Source organism: Rhinolophus sinicus, linkage group LG03, assembly GCF_036562045.2.
Source record: "Rhinolophus sinicus isolate RSC01 linkage group LG03, ASM3656204v1, whole genome shotgun sequence".
Lineage (NCBI taxonomy): Eukaryota > Metazoa > Chordata > Mammalia > Chiroptera > Rhinolophidae > Rhinolophus > Rhinolophus sinicus.
The window spans coordinates 82,560,563-82,581,997 of NC_133753.1; the positions used below are offsets into that span (position 1 = coordinate 82,560,563).

The following is a 21,435-nucleotide window of genomic DNA, read 5'->3' on the forward strand; positions in this document are numbered from 1 at the left end:
GCAACCATCAAAATATTTTCTGTATCTGTGAGTTTGTTTCTGTTTTGCTTATTTTGTTCTTTAGATCCCACATATAAGCGAAATCACATTGCATCAGTCTTTCTCTGCCTGACACACTACTCATCAAAATGTCCTGCAGGTTCATCCATGCCACTGTAGATGGCAAGAACCCATTCCCTTTCATGGCCAAGAAATATTCCACTGTATATATACTTCCACTTTATCCATTTTTCCATCAATGGACACCCAGGCTGTCTGCACATATTGGCCATTGTAAACAATGTTGCAATGAACGTGGATGCACATATCCCCTTGAAGTAGGATTTTGGGTTTCTTTGGATAAATACCCAGAAATGGGATTACTGGGTCCTTCATTGTCTCTTGTTATGGTCTTTTTTTTTCTTTTAAGTCTATTTTGTCTGGTATACACACCACTACCCAAGGCTTTCTTGTTTATTTTTTGTTTCCATCTTCACAAAACATCCCCTTCCATCCTTTTACTTCCCATCTGTGTGTGTCTTTCAATCTGAAGTGAATCTCGTAGGCAGCATATGTAAGGGTTTTGTTTTCTTATCCATTCAGCCTTCCTATGTCTTTTGGTTGGAGCATTTAATCCATTTACATTGAAAGCAATTGTTGATAGATATGTAGCTATTACCATTTTATTACTCATAATTTTGATTTTTGCTTTTTCATCTTAAAGTAGTCCCTCTAACATTCCTTGTAATATTGGTTTGGTAGTGATGAACTCCTTTAGTTTTTTTCTCATCTGGGAAGCTCTTTATTTGTCCTTCGATTTAAAATGATAGCCTTGCTTGGTAGAGTACCCTTGGTTGTAGGTGCTTGATTTTAATCATGTTGAATGTTTTGTGCCAATCCCTTCAAGCCTGCAAAGTTTCTGTTGAGAAATTCTCTGACAATCTTATGGGAGCTCCCTTATAAGTTACTAGTTGCCTTTCTCTTGCTGCTTTTAGAATTCTCTCTTTGTCTTTAACCTTTGCCATTTTAATTATAATGTGTCTTGGTGTGGGCTTGTTAGGTTCATCCTGTTTGGGACTCTCTGCACTTCCTGGGCTTATATGTCTATATCCTTTGCCAGGTTAGGAAAGTCTTCAGTTATTATTTCTTCAAATAGTTTCTCAATCCCTTGCTTTCACTCTTCTTCTGGTACCCTCATAATGTGAATGCTGTTATGCTTGATTCCAGAGGTTTCTTAAACTATCCTCATTTTTTCTTTCTATCTTTTTGCTGTTCCAATTGGATGTTTTCTGCAGAACTAGCGGAACTGTTCCAATTGGGTGTTTTCAGCCTTGTCTTCCAAATTGCTGATTTGATCTTGCTTCATATAGTCTGCTGGTGATTCCTTCTAGTGCACTGTTCATTTCAGTTATTGTATTCTTCACTTCTGACTGGTTCTTTTTTTTTTTAATTGGGGAATATTGGGGAACAGTATGTTTTTCCAGATGTCAAGTCGTTGTTTTTTCAATTTAGTTTGGGGTGAGGGTGCAGCTCAGCTCCAAGTCATGTCAATCTAGTCATGGAAGGCACAGCTCACTGGCCCATGTGGGACTCGAACCAGCAACCTTGGTGTTATGAGCACCAAGTGCTCTAACCACTGAGCCATCCGGCCACCCACCAGTGGCTCAGCTCCAAGCTCAAGCCATCATTTTCAATCTAGTTGTGGAGGGCGCAGTTCACTGGCCCGTGTGGGACTCAAACCAGCGACCTTGTTGTTAAGAGCTTGCGCTCTAACCAGCTGAGACATATGGTTGCCCCCTCTGAAAGGTTCTTTTATATGGTTTTTATGTCCTTTTTTTATGCTTGGTATCTCTCTGTTGAAGTTCTCACTAAATTCTTTGAGCATCCTTATAACCATTGTTTTGAACTCTGTATCTGTAGGTTGCTTGCCTCCATTTCATTTAGTTCTTTTTCTGGAGTTTTCTCCTGTTCTTTCATTTGGGATGTATGTCTTCATTTCCTCATTTTGGCTGCCTCTCTGTGTTTGTTTCCATTTATGAGGTAGATCTGCTTTGTCTCCCAGTCTTGTCTGGGTGGCCTTATGTGGTAGGTACCCTGTGGGGCCCTAGCACAGTCTCCTTGATCACCTGCTTTGGGTGCTCCAGGAGTGTCCTTTGTATGGGTTGTGTGTACTCTCCTGTTATAATTGAGCCTGGGTGGGATTGACCCTCAGGCTGATTGGCTGTGGGGTTTGGCCATGTCACAGCTTATAGGCTATATGGTAGTCATTCCAGTGAGCTCTGATGCCTGTTGAGTCTGTCCTTTGTGTGTGCTGCTTGTGAGACCAATTGGGCAGTGCTCTGCTGTGGTCTGAAGTCAACCTCCAAGTATGTTGGTTCTAGAGCCTCTTGGCAGGGGTTCCAGTTCAGGTCCAGGTCACTCACTGCACGTAACGGACCAGGGACTGCCAAGAGACGTAGGAACTACAAAGTGATCTGTGGTTGTTCCCTGCCTTTGCTAAACCTGGAGGCACATGGGAGAGGCCACATTGGGAACTGAGGACAGCTGCTACCAGTACCGGGCATATCCATAAAAGCTAGGACACCCTGAGACCTGCTGCCACCTGCCAGCTCCCCTAAGGTTCAGCCATTGATAAAGCCTCATGCAGTATGCAAGCTGGGTGAAGCAGGGCCTCAGGGAGTTACTAGAGTGGGAAGAGTGGTGGTCACCAGGTTAATGTAGATTCTGATTTGGTGCCAGTGCTGAGCCTTGTGGTGCTCAGCAAAAGTTTCAGAGCACAGTGAGGACAGTCACCACCTGCCTGAGGCCTGCAGACTCTGATAGTTTTCCAAGAAATAGTGCCTGGCTGCTCACTAAGAAAGTGCCTCTGGTTTTGGGGGAGTTGTGTAGGGCAGTATCCCAGTGGTCAGCAGGGTGGAGCAGTGGAGCTGAGCAGACTGGTCCAGATTCAGATTTGGCCTGTGGGCGGTGGGCCCAACACAGGAAAGATGGTGCTGGCCTGCTGGCTGCACAGGAGAGGGACGCCACACATGGAAAATTGTGACTGTCCTTCAGCCCTCGCCTCGAAGTCACACACCTCAGTCTGCCCCCTGTATGCCTCTGACACCCCGCAAGTCACCAGACCTCCACTGGAGTCCAGGGTGAGTGCCTGCGAGCAAGTGAGTCTGTGCACAGGCCCTTTAAGGGAATGTCTTGGTTTCTCACAGCCTTTCATCCCACCTGGCTGGTTGGAATCCCCACTGTTTTTCACAGCCAAATGTTCTGGGGGCTCCTCTTCCCAGCACCAGTACTCTGGGCTGGGGAGCCTCATGTGGGGCTGGGGTCTCTTGTTTTTAATGCAGGTATCTCCATTGCCGAGATATCCCTCCTGACACTCAACCACCACACGGAGGTTTGAGGCCAGCCTGTTCTGCATCTCTGCCCCTCCTACCAGTCACGATGTGGCTTCTGCTTTATATCCTTGGTTATCAAACTTCTGTTCAGGTAAACTTCAAATGATTCTCCAGGTTGATTGTTCTGTAATTTAGTTGTAATTTTAATGTGTTCATGGAAGGAAGTAGGTAGTGTTTATCCACTCTACCATCTTGGATCTCTCTCCTTGCCCACAATCTTTTCAACTTCAGTGTCTCCTCCTTGGTTTACCTTTATTTTTCAGAATATGCATGATCTTTCAGTTGTAATTTTCTTTGATTTTCTATGCTTTCTATTTACTTAATTTTTTTTCATAAGAACACCTCAATATATCTAATTGTCCTAAACTTATTTTAGCCTTAAGGAGATTGATTATATCACAGTCACTTAACATTAGCGACAGCTATTTTTTATACAGTCCTTTGTGCCCAGAGCTACCTTCTGTCAGTAATAACTGCAAAAGAAGCCAAAGAACAAACTCATTGTTCTTCTAAGGTAATTTTAAGGCTTTGGTTGCTAGTATCAGTCTTGTTCCACCTAACTTACTTTCTTTCCCTTTTTTCTATTTCATGTAGGTGTTTACTTGCATTGATTGTCATATCTTGGTAATCACTTATCCAGTGTAACTCTGATATCTTTATTTTTAGATCTTTAACTTTTTATTGGCAATTAATATCTCAGATTCCGTTAGCTAAACTGATCTATTTCCCAACCTGAGGCCTCCTCAAGATTAAGAGTCCGTGGACTCCCTAATGTCTGATTCCTAGAGTTTGGCTTATTTTTGACCATCCACCAAAATTACCAGCTTTTGGACCCTTAACTTATTTCTGAGCTTCACCTTTCCTCACACTCACATGTGGCAACTTTGCGAAATGTGAACTCCTTCTTGCCAGACATGGGTCTAGGACCCTATCCAACCTCCTCCAGGTCTACATCTACATTTGGAAAATTAGGCTTTCCATATCCAATTGATAATGAAACCCTGTCAATTTTGTGTCCTAAAAAATCTCTAAAACCTATTCCCTCAGCATTAGACAGGACTGGTTTAATTACAAATTACAGAAACACAATTCAAGATAGCTTTGCCAAAAAGGGAATTTATGCTTTCTCATTGCTAGAAAAGTTCAGAGATTTTGAAGATTTGAAGCCTGAGTAGGCTTCAGAGTCAATTAGATCCACATATAGACAATTAAGTTTGCAAACTTGTTGCAACGATGTTGCTAAACTTTTTTGATATCAGAGGGATTATTCATTAGGAATTTGTACCAACTGGCAAACAGTTAACCTAGTTTACTATTTAGAAGTGATGAAAAGGCTGCATAAAAGAGTTAGATGAAAACGATCTGAACTTTTCATCAACAATTCATGACTCTTGCACCACGACAATGCACCAGCTCACACAACACTGTCTGTGAGGGAGTTTTTAGCCAGTAAACAAATCACTGTATTGGAACACCCTCCCTACTCACCTGATCTGCCCCACAACGACTTCTTTCTTTACCTGAAAATAAAGGAAATATTGAAGGAAAGACATTTTGATGACATTCAGGATATGAAGGATAATACGACAACAGCTCTGATGGCCATTCCAGAGAAAGAGTTCCAAAATTGCATTGAAGGGTGGATTAGGCACTGGCATAGGTGCATAGCTTCCCAAGGGGAGTACTTCGAAGGTGACCATAGTGATATTCAGCAATGAGGTATGGAGCACTTTTTCTAGGATGAGTTCACAAACTTAAATGTCAGACCTTGTATTCAAACAATGACATCAGGAACCTGCTCCTGTCTATCTCTCAGTTTTGTTTCTTTTGTGCAGCCTTCACTCTTTTTTTCTCCCAGTTTAGTTCAACTTAGCTTTATTTATTATTAATTTTAATCTCACTAGCAAAAGAAAGCAATGCGGAGACCTGGGAGTAATATTCAAATCTTGGCTGCTAGCAAGTGAAAAACAGATTGAATAAATTTGACCTTTGATTCATTCCACAATTTAAAATCACTGCCCTTTTTATTTTATTTTATTATTAGTTTCAGGTATACAAAACAATGTAATAGTTAGACATTTATACCCCTCACAAAGTGATAACCCCCTTCCACTTCAGGGATGGTGTAGATGCCTGATCACTGCCCTGTACACCTGAAGCTGAAGCTGAATAATAATGAATGTCAACTATAATTTTACATATATTATATATATATATATATATATATATATATATATATATATATATATACATATACATATACATATACATATACATATACATATATATATATATATATATATATATATATATATATATATTCACAAGAAGTGGAGTACAGCATAAGGAATAGAGACAGTGGAAATATAATGGCTGTATGTGATGTCAGCCTTCACTCTTGAGCAAGCAAAGATTTTTAAGGTGGGAAAGGCAGCCCTCTGTAGCTCTAGGCTCACACAGTGCTTGCAGCACATGACTCCTGGGTAAGGAAACTGGAGGACTAGGGCACAGGGGCAGAAAGGAGACTCCTTTGGCAGGATTTGAACTTTCTATCTGGTGCTACTGATTAATTAAGTGAAGCAATACATTATTACAAATTTTATTATAACGTGGAAATTGAATCCATAGAGATGAGCTAAGTAGAAAAAAACACACCTGCCTATTTATTAGGCAGGAGGTGAGAAGAGTATGGTCAACAGTCTCCAGGGAACAAGCAAGTGAAGAACTGAAAAGTGTTGATTGGAGTGAACAATATGGAGGTCAGTGATGAATTGGACAAGGGGAGTTTTGTTAGAACTAATAGCCAGAATGTGGTGGGTTGTGAAATGAAAGGGAACTGAGAAAATGAAGAACAGAAAAAGAAGGAGCTTGTAGGAAGGGTGATGTTGGAAGGCTAATGAAAGAAGCCAGTAAAGAGAGGCAGTTTGAAGATGTAAGACAGAGTAAGGTACTTGATAAGTCATAAGTGTTGGCTACTTATTCCTCTGAAACAGAAGGGGGAAAAAAAAGAATAGTCGTATATATATATATAGGTTTGTGTTATTGTTCTAGGGGCAGGAATTCAAGGAGATCCTTCTGATAGCTTTTGTTTCTTCATGAAAACAAGTCTGATTTTTCTCAGATTGCCTGCTGAGTTATTTGGCAGGGCTGGGAGGGTGTGTGTGAGTGTGTGTGTGTGTGTGTGTGTGTGTGTGTGTGAGAGAGAGAGAGAGAGAGAGAGAGAGAGAGAGACAGAGAGAGAGACAGAGAGACAGAGACAGAGAGACAGAGAGACAGAGAGAGTGTCGTGCAGGGCATCCGGCGGGGTCTCAGCTCCTGCTCCCCACATAAGAACGCAGGACATGGTGAGGCCAAAAAGGAACACCCACGGAGCCATAGGTAGGGGAGTCATACCACTATACTGTCGCTGGCAGCTGGATTGGAGAAACAGGAAACAGGAGCCACACAATTCTCAACCCTCACTGCGCCGCTTGCAGGCTCAGCCACCATCCTCTTGCTAGCCCCCATTTTTTCTGCTAGTGTAGCCACAGCAGTTATATTAGTGGCCAATGGTTCACTGTTTACAGCTGACGGCCAACTAGCCACAGCTGTTGGCCATGCAATCACAGTTGATGGCCATTTACTACCTGAGCCAGCACCTTTCTCTGTGAGGCCGAGAGCCTGGAAACTGCTTTCTGGGGCTCTGTCCTCACAGAGAGATAGAGAGACAGAGAGAGAGAATTCAGAAGTTTGAAAAGAATAGAGAAGATTTTATCTATGTTACAGAGATGTGGAGAATAAAAAAAGTAACACAAATAAAAAGATATTAACCTGTAGTTTCTTTTCAGTGCTGAGAACTCATTTGAGGTTAAATTGACCATAAAACTATATTCACCTACTGGACTGTGATTTTTTTCTCCAGCAAACCTCAGAAGACAGTTGAAGAAAATACAGAGTTGGTCTTACCCAGTGTTGGAAGGACAATGGGACAATGGAATTTAGGGCTGTGCTCTTAATATGTAGTCTCTTCTGCCTTATTTGACATTTTCCATTCCTTTCATGGATATTGATCTGATAAAGCAATACTTATCATTTTAACTTTTTTTAGTAAATTCTATATTTAAAAATTTTTAGCTTAGAGTTGTAGATAGTATTTTGTAAAGAAAAAACCTTCCATATCTATGGTGATAACCCCAATTTTATTTCTTTCTGAACATATTTTTTCTTTTTTCTTGATTAGCTAGAGGTTTGTTTGTTTTCATTTATCCTCCTCAGAAAAACTGTTCTTAGAGTTACTTTTAATTTCCACTATTTTTAGGCCACCTTTAGGGACTCTAATGTCTTTCACAACCATGGGATTCAATCCATTTTCATAGGATTAACTTAAATCTTTATTTTAAATTAAGATATAATTGACATGTAACATTATATTAGTTTCAGGTGTAAAATTTAATGATTTCATATATGTATATATTGTGAAATGATCACCATAATAAGTCTAGTTAACATCTATTACACGTAGTTACATTTTTTCCCTGTGATGAAAAGTTTTAAGATCTACTCTCTTAGCAACTTTCAAATCTGTATACAATATGATATTAAGTATAGTCACCATGCTATACATTACATCCCCAGGGCTTATTTATTTTATAACTAGAAGTTTGTACCTTTGACTACCTTCACGCATTTTACCCATCTCCAACCCCTCACTTCTGGCAACCACCAATCTGTTCTCTGCATCTATGAACTCTTTTTTATTTTTAAGACCCCACATGTAAGTGAGATTATATAGTATTTGTTTTTCTCTGTCTGACTTATTTCACTTAGATTAATGTCATCAAGGCCCATCCATGTTATCGCACATAGCAAGATTTCCTTCATTTTTTTGGCTGCATAATATTCCACTGCATATATATACCACATTTTCTGTATCCATTCATCCATCAATGAATACTTAGGTTGTTTTCATATCTTGGTTATTGTAAATAATGCTGCAATGAACATAAGGGTGCAGATATGTTTTTGAGATAGTAATTTCATTTCTTTGGGATAAATAGAATTACTGGATCATATGGAATTACTGGATCATATGCTAATTTTATTTTTAGCATATGATCCAGTAATTCTATTTATCCCATATGCTAATTTTATTTTTTAATTTTGAGGAATCTCCATATTGTTTTTCATAATGTCTATTCAGATCCTTTGCCTATTTTAAAATCAGGTTCCTCTTCTTCTTCTTCTTCTTCTTCTTCTTCTTCTTCTTCTTCTTCTGCTTCTTCTGCTTCTTCTGCTTCTCTTCTGCTTCTCTTCTGCTTCTGCTCCTCCTCCTCCTCCTCCTCCTCCTCCTCCTCCTCCTCTTCTTCCTTCTTCCTCTTTCTCTTCCTCATCCTCTTCCTCTTCCACTGCTGCTATTGAGTTGTATGCATTCTTTTTATATTTTGGATATTAACCCCTTATCAGATATGTGAGTTACAAATATTTTCTCCCTTTTTGTAGGTTGCCTTTTCATCTTGTTGATGATTTCCTTTGCTATGAAGAAGCTTTTTAGTTTGATGTCCCACTTATTTATTTTTGCTTTTGTTGCCTTTATTTTTGGAGTCAAATCCAAAAAATCATTGCCAAGACTGACGTCAAGTAGCTCCCTGCCTGTGTTTTCTTCTAGGAATTTTATGGTTTCAGGTGTTATGCTCAAGTCTTTAATGCATTTTGAGTTGATTTTTGTATATGGTATAAGATAGGGGTCCAGTTTCATTTTTTTTTGCATGTTGCTGTCTCGTTTTCCCAACACCATTTATTGAAGAGACTGTCCTTTCCCCATTCTGTATTCTTGGCTCCTTTGTCATAAATTAATTGACCAAATATGCATAGGTTTATTTCTGGGCTCTGTAGTGTTTCATTGATCTAAAACTTACATCTTAATGTACAATAATGTTCTTTTATACTCTGTAAAAGAAACTAGAGATTTTATTAAATTTGCCCTAGTTTCTTTAGTTTAGGACTTACATGTGTACGTTTTGCCACTCCCAAAGAATCAATGGAAAAATTTTTACATATTATATTTTAAGGGTTAAAGGGTTGTACTTATGGAGAGGAGTTATGTAGAGAGAAGATGTCAGAAAACTCTATTTTATGATTTCTGAAAATGGAATTAAGAACTGATGTTTGAAGTGTTATCCAAATAGCCACTTAGTAGCTTTGGGTATAGCTTCACTGCACAGTGCTAAGTGGTATGAATAAAAAAGAACTGAAGAGGTTAATTTTCTTTCTGCAAAAATGTTTTGGTAGAGTGTTAGTGAGTGGGTGAGATAATGGGCATATGGGCATTCTTGTATACTGCATGGGGAGGTGTATATCATTATGGCCTGTATCATTAAGGGTATTTGGCAATATCACAAGCCTTAAATATGCATATACCTTTGTTCCAGAAATGCTGCTGCTAAGAATGTTTCCTATGATAATAACATAGATAAAAGGGCAAATATATATGTATGTGCATAGATATTCATTGCATCATTGTTTAGAATAGAAAAAATTGAAAATAATGTAAATTTTGAATAATAGTAATTTGTATAGATTTGGACATACCTATACAATAGTGGGCAAATTATGCAGGTATTTTGTAAAAACATGAATGTGTGTGTATGTGGGTGTTTATATACCAGTGTGTGTGTGTGTGTGTGTGTGTGTGTGTGTGTACAGATACATAAAATTTACTTAAAAACTTAGAAATCTAGACAGGGGTTAGTTAAGGTAGCAGCAGGATATATATGGCACACTCAACTTGAGTAATTTGAGCGGAGCTCAGTATAGGAATTATTTACAAGATGTAGGCAGGATGTAGAGAAACAAAAAGGAATAGTACAGAACCCAGAGCTGTTAAGGGTGTGGAGGATAGAATGTGCTTACTACCTCTAGGCCCATTTGAAGCGGCTAACGGAAGGGCTGTTAGGCAGGGAGAGCTATGTGGAGATGGCCTTTTTATAGGATTTATCGCTTTTGCTAAAAGAATGCAGCCTTCCCATAGCAACTCTACATTGTAGTTGCTGGGAAATGAATATCTTGGCCTCTCTTTCCTTCCTCCCCCTACTCTCTTAACAGTGTTCTTCATTCACTGAGCTTAACCAGAAGTCAGACTGCAAAGGGATTCTTTGATCTAGTCCGTATAGATCAGTTTCTAAAAGCACAGAGCAGGCTGAACAGGCTTGAGAGTGGATCTACAGGGCAAGCAGAAAATACCAGCTCAACAGATGTACACTGACATGTTAATAGAGGTTATCCCGGGCAGTGAGATTAAGGGTTCATGTATTTGTCCGTTTCTTCTGATTTTCTTTTTTTTAAATTAACACACATTACTTGTGTAATTTTTTAAAAGTTTAAAAGATTTCTTTCTTTCTTTTTTTCATGGAAATAGCTTACCTTAAATTGTTTGAAAATTATGAACTTGCTTTGCCAAAATTCAGTTGTTTGGTACCTACACGGCTGAATACCTTCTCTTAACCTTTTACCCTTTTTCACTTAAAAATATCTTAATTAGAAAACAAGGAGTTTACCTAAGTCTAACCAAAGTCAGCGTTTGGGGATGGGGTGGGGAATTGGCTTTATTTGAGAATACTTATTGCCTCTTGGTGAAATTCTTGGAACCATTGTGACATTTAAAGCCATTATATATAAAAGCACTCTGAGAAGAAAGGACATTTAAAAGCCCGATATAATTCTGTAATCCTGATAGAGTATAGAATTTAGTTGGATTAAAACATGACATTATTAAAGCATTTTTCTTGAAATGAACTTATTAGGTCAGGTTAAGATAAAATATCCTGCTTTATGTCTTTCACTGGTACATATAAAAACATTTATGTTACTGATTTGTGAACACTATTCCCCCATGGAACAACTTTAATGTATACTTTTCCCCTTTATTTCGAGGTCTTAAGACTTTGATAACAATGTATAATAATTCTAAAAATGTTGTTGATATTGCCTACAGTTAACTAAGAAACAAGCAATATTTTTTTTAAGGTCTATCTTCAATAGAAAGTGTTTTGTAAAAATAACCCAACTACACATTGTAAAACTTTCTCTTGCCCTTTTTTTCCAGCTATTGCTTTTCCCCTAACAGAACAAAATTTTTTTAAATTTGTATTTCCTATTACAGGAAATACAGTGTCTTTCTGGGGAAAAGATGGGAATACATGTGTGGCATGTAATGATACTATCTATCAGCGATAAAATGAAAATCTTAAAGACAGCCAGAGAAGAAAGAAGACACTGTATTAGATTTCTATAGCTTCTGTAACAAATTACATCAAACTTTCGAGGCTTAAAACAACACAAATTTATTATCTTATAATTCTGTATGTCAGAAGTCTGACATGGGTCTTACTTGGCTAAAATCAAGGTTTCAGCAGGGCTGTATTCTTCTGGAAGTTCTAGGAAAAAATTCTGTTCTAGCTGCTAGAGACCATCCACATTCCTTGGATCATGGCCCCTCCTGCCATCTTCAAAATCAATACATAAGCATCTCTCTGATCCGGCTTCCACTTTGAAAGACCCATGTGATTATGTTGGACCCACCTAGACAATTCAGGATAACCTCCCTATTTTAAGGTCATTTGATTAGCAAACTTAATTCTATCTATAACTTTAATTACCCTTTGCCATATAACCTAACATATTCACAATTTCAGGGTATTAGGGCATGAACATATTTGAGGGCCATGATTCTGCCTAGCATAGTCCATCTTCTGGTCCCTAAGTATACCCTACACATGTCCCATATGTAAAAATACATTCATCTCATCCCAAGATCCCTAATTATAACATCAACACAAAGTTTAAAAACCTCATCTAAACCTTATTAGCTCAAGAGTTGTAAATCTCATCTAAATCAGGTATGGGTGATTTTTCTGCCTACCACATACATACATGTTACATACAGAGGAATAAAGATGATGACAGTAGATTGCTCATATGAAACAATACAAGTGATAAAATAGTAAACAACCTCTTTCAAGTAGTGAAGGAAAAATTGTCAATTTACGATTCTTTGCCCAGCAAAACATTTATTTTATTCAATCCAAAAGAAGGCAGAAAAAAGAAAAATGGAAAAGAATGGAAGGAAACATATAGAAAAAGTAGTAATATGATCAATTTTAACATAACCATACTAATGATGGCATTAAAGTAAATGGTCTGAATACCCTAATTATAAGGCATAGATTATCAGATTGGATCAACAAGCAAAACCAATTATATGCTGCCTACAAAACATGCTTTCAAATAAAGACACAGATAGGTAAAAAAATAACAATGGAGAAAGAAATTTTCATGCTAATACTAATCATATAAAAGCTGGAGTGATTACTAATAGCAAGCAAAGTAGATTTCAGAACAATGACTATGAGCAAGGATGAAGAATGTGCTTTCATAATGATAAAAGAGCCAATTTATCAAGAGGACATAACAATCCAAAACATTTATGCATCTAACAGAAATTAAAAATACAATAAACATAAGCAGATAAAGCATCAAGGAGTAGACAGAGGTTTTAAAGTCAGAGGTTTTAAAACTTGTCTCTCAATGACTGATAGAAAATAAGCAAGACAGAAAATAAGCAAGAATGTAAAAGACTTAAATAATGCTATTAACAAACTTAATCTGTTTGACATTTTTAGAAGACTCCATCCAACAACAGCAGAATGCACATTCTTTTCACATGCACACAGACCATTTACCAAGATAGACCATATCTTGGGGGCATAGAACATGTCTTAATAAGTTTAAAGGTATTCACGTCATAAAAATACATTTTCTCTTGTTACTATGGTATTAAGTTAAAAATCAATAACCAAAAGATCTCTGAGAAATGCCCCAATATTTGGAAACTAAAAACCACATTTCTAAATTCTAAATAACCCACGGGATAAAGAAGAAATCAAAAGAAAAATTAAAAAAGATTTTGAACTGATTAAAATTAAAGCACAACACATCAAAATGTATGGGATATTGCTGCTAAAACTGTACTAAGTGAGACATTTATACCACTAAGTGCCTATGTTATTAGAAAAAAGAAAATTCTCAAATAAATTAGCTTCCACCTTAGAAAATTAGAAAAAAGAAGAGCAGATGATACCTAAAGTAAACAGAAGAAAAGAAATAATAAAGACAAGAGTAGAATAAATGAAAAAGAAAACAAAAATAATAGAGAAAAATCAATGAAACCAAAATCTGGTTCTTTGAAGAGATCGATTAACCTCTAGCCAGATAAACCTCTAGTCAGCGTGATCAAGATAAAACGAGACAAGACACAAATTACCAATAACAGGAATGAGAGAAGAAATCACAATGGGTTTTACAACTATTGAGAGGATAATAAGGAACCATTATGAACAACTTTATGCCAATAAATTTAACAACATAAATGAAATGGAAAAATTCCCTGAAAGTGCAAACTACTAAACCTCATTCTAGAGAAATTGATTACCTGAATAACCATATATCTATTAAAGATTTTGAATGCATATTCAAGGTAGTTAAAAACCTTTACATAAAGAAAATTCCAGGCCCACATGTCTTCAAAACCAATACTACATGAACACTTCCAGAAAATTGAAGAGGAAGGAATACTTCTCAATTCATACTGTGAGCCCAGATTACTCTCACACCAATAAGAAAACTATAGACTCATATTTCTCATGAACATATACGCAAAAGTTCTAAACAAAATTTTAGCAAATAATATCCAACAATATATATGAAACATACATTGTAACCAATGGAGTTAATTTATCTCAGAGGCATAAGATGGGTTGAACACTTGAAAAATCAATAAGAATCAGCATATTAACAAAAGAAAAAAGAAAAACCATATGGTTATCTCATAGATACATGAACAACATTTGACAAAATCCAACACCCATTGCTAATAAAAACTCTCAGCAAACCAGGAATAGAAATCTGGAGCTAACATCATTCTTAATGGGCAAAGTCTCAATGCACTGCCTCTAAGATCAGGAATAAAGCAAGGATGTCTGTTCTCACTTGTATTGAAGGTACTAGCTAGTGCATCAGACAAGAGAAAGAAATAAAAGGCTTCCAAATTAGAAGGGAAGAACTAAAACTGTTCTTTAGGCAGATGACCATGCAGAAAATCTGGTGGATTTTACTAAAATGATACTAAATGTCACATTACCAAGGTAGCAGAATATAACATATTCGATTGTACTATGTTATAATATATCATAAGTATTATGTTATATATAATATATTATAATCAATTGCATTTCTATAAACTAGTAATGGACAATTAGAAACTGAAATAAATAATACTATTTATGTAGCATCAAAGATATGAAATACTTAGGGATAAATCTGACGAAAGATGTGCAACACCCATATACTGGAAACTGCAGAATATTACTAAGAGAAATTAAAGGCCTAAATAAATGGAGAGATGTATCCTGTTATCGATAGCAAGACTCAATATTGTTAGGATGTTGTGTCCCCAAATTGATCTAGAGATTCAATGCAATAGAAATTTTAGCATATCTTTTTATAGAAATTAATAAGTTGATCTTAAAATTGATATAGAAATGCAAAGACTATAGAACAGCCAAAACAATTTTTAAAAAGAAACAAAGTTCATGGACTAATACAACCTTTGTTCAATGTTTATTATAAAGCTGTAGTAATCAAGACTGGCCTCAGGATAAATAGATCAAAGCTTTGTGGGTGGCAGGCCTCTCTGGGACCTGAATTGTTGGAGCTCTGTTAGTGTCCTACCTGGCCATCAGGAAACGAGTTGAATACTTCAGACCAAGTGTATTAATAAAACTAGATTGCACTACCCACCCTTACACACCAAAAAAAAAATCAAAAAAAATCAATGTAACAGAGTTGAAATATACCCATACTTTTTAGTGGAGGAAAAAAAATCTTTTTAATAAATATTCTGGAATAGTTGTTTATCTACATGCAAACAAATGAACTTTGATCAATACTTTGTAGTATATATAAACATTAAATAAAGATGGCTTATAGATCTAAGGTAAAACCTGAAATTATAAAATTGCTAGAAGAACATATACAAGAAAATCTTTTTGACTTTGGGTTAGGCAAAGATTTCAATTTCTTACACATGACAACAAAAGCACAATCTACAAAATAAAAACTTGATAAACTCAACTGCATTAAAATGAAAACCTTCCGCTCTTCAGAGACACAATAAGAAAGGAAAAGACAAGCCACAGATGGGAAAATATTTGCAAAGCATACAGCTAATAAAGGATACAGAATCCAATTTATAAACATGCAAAAGATTTGAACGGAGACATCACCAAAAATATATACAGATAGTAAATAGACACATGAAAAGATGCTCAACTACATTATTCATTAAGGAAGTAAATGCAAATCAAAATTGTAATGAGTCCCACCACACACTTTTAGAATGGTTAAAATGAAAACGATATACCCTTTCAGGAATTATGGAGAAACCAGACTCACATGTGAAATGTAAATGTAAATGAGTACAACTTAGGAAAACAGTTTCAGTTTCTGAAAATGTTAAACATACTCTTAACATATGACCCAGTCATTTTGCTCCTAGGTATCTACCCAAGAGAAATGGAAGCTTATGTTTGTACATGGACTTGTACATGGATGCTCTTAGCAGCTTTATTTATAATAACCAAAAACTAGAAATAACCTAGATATTCATCAACAGGTGAAGAGATAAAAAATTGTGTTATATTTATACAGTGGAATACAACTCAGAAATTAGAAAAAATGACACATACAACTACCAAAATGATTCTCAAAATAATTATACCAAGTGAAAAAAGCAAGACACATATAGTACCACTTGTGTCAAATTCTAGAAAATGCAAACTAATCTGAAGTGCAATGTAGATTGTGGTTGCCTGGGAGGAAAGGTCAGGAAGAGGGAATACAAACAGGAATGAGGAAAGACTGTGGTGGTGATTGCACGGCTATTTACAGGTTAAAATTTGCCAAATTATATATAATCAGTTTGTTGTAATTATGTTAATTATAGGTCTAAAAGTTTTTTGTTTTAAAGATGCTATATTCATTCTTCATTGTTGAACTAGGAATGAGTTGTGATTGTGATGAACAAATTCTTAGAATGTTTTTGAGCTAATTTTTATATGTAAAATGTTAGTTTGGGAGGCACAAAAGTTTATAAAACCACTTTTTAAAAATAATTCTCTTTGAGTGACATGCTACAGTATTCCCATGTAATTACCTTTTGTTTATTATCTATGGAGAGTTAGCCAAGTATTATAGAGCACAAATTTCAAAATCTTTTTTATTTCAATGTTATATAAATAATAGTGATAAACACTTTCCAATGTTTACTTTGACAGAATGTGAGACACCTGAAATTGACTCGTTATCTTCTGACTCGTCTCCTTTCACATCCTCAGCAGGCAATGTGCATGTCACAGCATTCTAAAAAGCCAGTACATTGAGCTGGTATCTGGCTAGGTGGGTTCCTGGCAATCTCATGCACACGCAAAGTTTCTTTCTTTTAGATTTATTTCCTATGAAATAATTAACTGGATTTTTTTTTTCTTTGATGCAAATAACATGACATTTTTTGAAGCTCAGGATACAAAACATACTTCTACACAGTAAGTGTTCTGGAACCCTGGAAATTCTGGATAGCAGAGATTTTCCATGAAATTTGTCATTAAGGGTCATTGAAAATTTGGGAGTCTTATCCCCCTGGTTTGTATTCTTCACTAAACACTAGACCAGAGATTGAGTCTTCACTTAAAGATTATTCCACAACTTTTTCAACTGGTGCATTTTAGTTCTAAACATGTAAAATCAATCTCTTTACAATGTGTTTTGCATGTATTCTGAACTGGTCTCCCTCAATTGCCAGTTGCCTCTAATTTTAACCTAACTATATGGTAGCTGACGTAGAATCCAAAATAATTGTATTGGTCACTTTTGTTGCATTTCAAAAATGCAGGCATTAAGGAGGTCTCTAAAGGTAAAACAGGGAAATGGACACACAGACATCAATGGACATTACCTTTTTTTTCTCTTTAGTCAATTATATATATTTATGGCTCATTAAGAGCACATGTGGCTGACATTTCTAGTTAGAGACAATTGGGATAGGTGATTTGTCACTTTCTGAGATAGTTATTAAATGTCTTTCAGCCCTGACTGCAATGCTGTGGGGACAGAGCCAGGAGTGCAGTTTCTAGGCTCTTGCCCTCACCTTGAAAGGTGCTGGCTCAGGTAGTAAATGGCCATCAACTGTGATTGGATGGCGATCAGCTGTGGCTAGTTGGCTGTCAGCTGTAACCAGTGAGCCATTGGTCACTAATATAACTGCTGTGGCTACGCTAGCAGAAAATGGGAGCTAGCAAGAAGATAGTGGCTGAGCTAGCAAGCTGCAGAGTGAGGGTTGCGGATCATGTGTCTCTTGTTTCCTGTTTCTCCAACCCAGCTGCCAGCGAGACTATAGTGGTATAACTCCCCTATCTATGGATCCGTGGGTGTTCCTTTTTGGCATGTCCTGCGTTTTTATGCAGGTAGCAGGACCAGAGACCCCACATTACAACCTGCATGACAAATGCCTTTGGCTCAGCTGACATTCTTACATTTGTTGGGTTTTCAAATTATACAGAAGGTACCAAAAAAAAAAGTATACATATTTTAAGAAAGTAAAATGGTATTAAAATTGTAATACTTATATATACCGATAACAAAAGACGAATACAGGTCACGTTTGACTTCTGCAATTACAAGAGGTGCTCACAGTGGTTACCATCAGCAAGATGGTACGGCGACCTACCTGACTACGGCGAACTACCGCTTCAGCAATGTTGACCAAAGTGTCCACTTGTATACATATTTTTGGCACACAACAGTCATTAAATTACACAACAGTCATTAAATTATTTTATCCTTTAAAAATAATCGCCTATGTGTAAATATATGTTTTTAAACAATTATTTTGATAAGCTGTATGAGTAGAAATACAGCATAAATTTTATCAATTATATGCTGTACCTTATTTTTCAACTCATAAAATTATATATAAACCCTATTGGTGTTGCTATGAAGTAATTACTAGTTTTTGTGTGTGAGTTGTAGCATAGGACTCAATGCTTGGTAATCTGATATTCATATATTTTGTTTTATTTTTGTTCTTAGAATAATCCAGATATTTGAAAAATTTGTGGCTCTTTTCTTTTAAAAGTCAAAACATTTAAAAATACTTACTTTGGGTGTTATCAGAGTTCAGTTCTATGGATAAGGAAATAAAGAACTAAACTGATCAATCTAAAGTTTAATACAATTAAATTATATCTAAGGCATATTTGTATCTCCTAAACATTTTTGAATCTTTGTCTGGGATCTTGTAACTTTTCACCCAGACTCTTGAAATATCCTTTCACTTGGTTCCTGTTCTGCTCAGACTGTAGGGTGGATGCAATGATTCACACCTGCTGTTGTTGGTGCCCTGTACAATCCCCTCCCTTGAAAACCAGCTGATAATCAAGATTATCCTGGGTGGGCCTGATTTAATCAGCTGAAAGTGCTTAAAAGAGGGTCGAGGCCTTCCCTGAGGTGAGAGACTCTCCCCCTTGCTGGCTTTGAATAAATAAAGTGTCACAAAGTCAGTGGCCATGTTGGAGGAGCCCATGTGGCAAAGAACTATGAGTGACTTTTTAGGAGCTGAGGGTGGCCTAAACTAAAACAAGAAACTAAAACCCTCAGTCTTACAGTGGCAAGAAAGTGAATTCTGCCAACAATATGAGGGAGCTTGGAAGTGTATCTCTCCCATTTGAGTCTCTGATGACCCAGCTGACACTTGCATTGCAACTTGGTGAGGCTTGGACGCAGAGAACTCAGCTAAGCTGTGCCCAGATTTCTGACCCACAGAAACTGTTAGGTAATAAACGTGTTGTTTTAAGCTGTTAAGTCTGTGGTAACTTGTTTACCCAGCAATAGGAAACTCGTACAATCCCCTTATCTTTACGCTCTTCCTTCTAACGTTTTTTTTCTTGCTTCAGCTAACATGGTCTTTCTAAATGAAATTTTTGATAGTATTTCTCCTACTTAAAATCCTGAATAACTTCCTGTGTTCTAAATGATGAAGTCTAAAGTTTCTAATGTGTTAAAAGTCTTCATGATTTATTTATCTTCTCTACCCCTTGACAGATATTAATTTTATTCCCCAGTGTTCCTGTTCTCTTACTTCTAGGTATATGTGGGGACAGAGCCAGGACAGCAGTTTCCAGGCTCTCGACCTTACGTGGAAAGGTGCTGGTTCGGGGAGTAGATGGCCATCAGCTGTAACCAGTTAGACATTAGCCACTAATACAACTGCTGTGACTAGGCTAGGGGGTTGTTGGTTGGTTGGTGAAGAAGCAGTGGGCGGGTTGCGCACTGTGTGGAGCCTAATTCCTGTGTCTCCACCAGCTGCCAGCGAGAATATAGTGGTATGACTCCCCTATCTATGGCTCCGTGGGTGTTCCTTTTTGGCCTCACCATATCCTGCGTTCTTGTGCGGGGAGCGGGACCAGAGACCTGCATGACAGTATACTAGAGGATGGCACTTCACTTCCCCATTAAAATGAGGTGTGACCATGTGATTTGTTTTGGCAAATGAAAACAGAGCAGAAATGACATGGGACTTATAGGTAGAGACTTGAAGAGCCAATGTGTGATTTACCACATCCCCCTTTTTTTGCTATAGCAACTGATGATGCTTCAGACGATGGAAGCTCTGTCAGTCTGGGTCTCAGAGTGAGGACACATGAAGAGTCCCCAAATCAAGTCAGGTTTTGTGAGGAACTATAAATCTGTGTTATTATAAGCCATCAAGATTTGGGGATTTGAGGTTCCTGTGGCATAGTTTATGTTATACCGGCTGATGCATCACTCCCTCTTGTCCACATGTACACCCTATAGGACTTGGCTCAAATGTCTGACCTCCCCAGACAGAGTGAGGTGTATTTAAGATCTGTTAGAAGACAGATCTTAAATATACCTCTTTATCTTTTTAGTATCTATCTCATAGATTGCTGTGAGGATTACTTGAATAAATATATACGGTGCTGGCACACTACACGTGCTCAAAAAAGAATTAGCTATTATCATTACTATTTATAGCACTTCTCTTGTTTTATTGCAGTTCTTAAATATTTGTCTTCTTTACTGGAGGCTATGGTGCTGGTGGCCTGTGGGCGGCGGGTGGGGCAGCCCCTGTTGAAAGCCGTGCGCTGCTGGTCACCAACACACTGGACTGCAGGGTGGTCCTGGGGGCCGGGGGCTGTGTGCGCCCTGGCGGGAGATCAGTGCCTGCCAGGGCCAGAAGTTCCACCTGTGGCTCTCAGAGAGCATGTTTGCAATGAGCTGCATCATGGGTCACTTCTGCACTACTGCGACCTCTGGCTGGACTTCCAGTGTCCGGCCTGCGTGGCTTCCCAAATGTACCCAGGAAGGTCCTCGAAGAGCCAGCTGGTGGCATCTCCTGTGCTGGGCATCTGGTACTTCTTGAGTCTTGGCTGCCTAGAAGACCCGACTCTGTGCGAGAGCTATCAGGGGCTGCGGGACAAGTTCGGGAAGTTGTACAAGGCTGACTGGTGCGTGTGGCCCTCTGCGCAGCTGATGAACTTCCTCTTCGTGCTACCCCAGTTCTGAGTCACCTACATAAATGGCCTGACGCTGGGCTGGGACATGTACCTCTCCTCCCTGAAGTACTGGATGCCAGGTCCCTGGAAGCCCCCAGGCTGAATGGCGGGGGGCACTGCAGATTGAGCTGAATGGATGCCAGACAGGAAAAGACTGACTTCCAGCTGACCACCCGCTGGGGCGGGAAGGCAAATGGGCTCCCACAGCAGGCCATGGTCCTGGGCCAAGTCCTAGCCTCACCCTGACTCCTGGGCATCTGACTGGACTGCCCCTTCCAAGCCCACTCCCGGGCCTCAGATTCCCCATCTGTAACACAGCCATGAATATGGACAGTCCTTCTGGGAGCCTCAGTGACCAGTGAGGGGGATGTCCCATCCTCAGCCCTGGGCCCCAGCCAGCC

General features: G+C 38.0%; 1 protein-coding gene across 1 annotated transcript in view; it reads left to right on the top strand.

Moving 5' to 3' along the window:
• LOC109457484 (mpv17-like protein 2) overlaps positions 1–21,280 on the top strand; it is a 33,132-nt gene extending 11,852 nt beyond the window's left edge. Inside the window, 6 exon segments of the mRNA XM_019750415.2 lie at positions 20,565–20,681; positions 20,684–20,767; positions 20,770–20,799; positions 20,802–20,857; positions 20,859–21,150; positions 21,153–21,280. Coding sequence (XP_019605974.2) covers positions 20,565–20,681; positions 20,684–20,767; positions 20,770–20,799; positions 20,802–20,857; positions 20,859–21,150; positions 21,153–21,280 — 707 coding nt within the window.
• Positions 21,281–21,435: the final 155 nt, after the last annotated feature.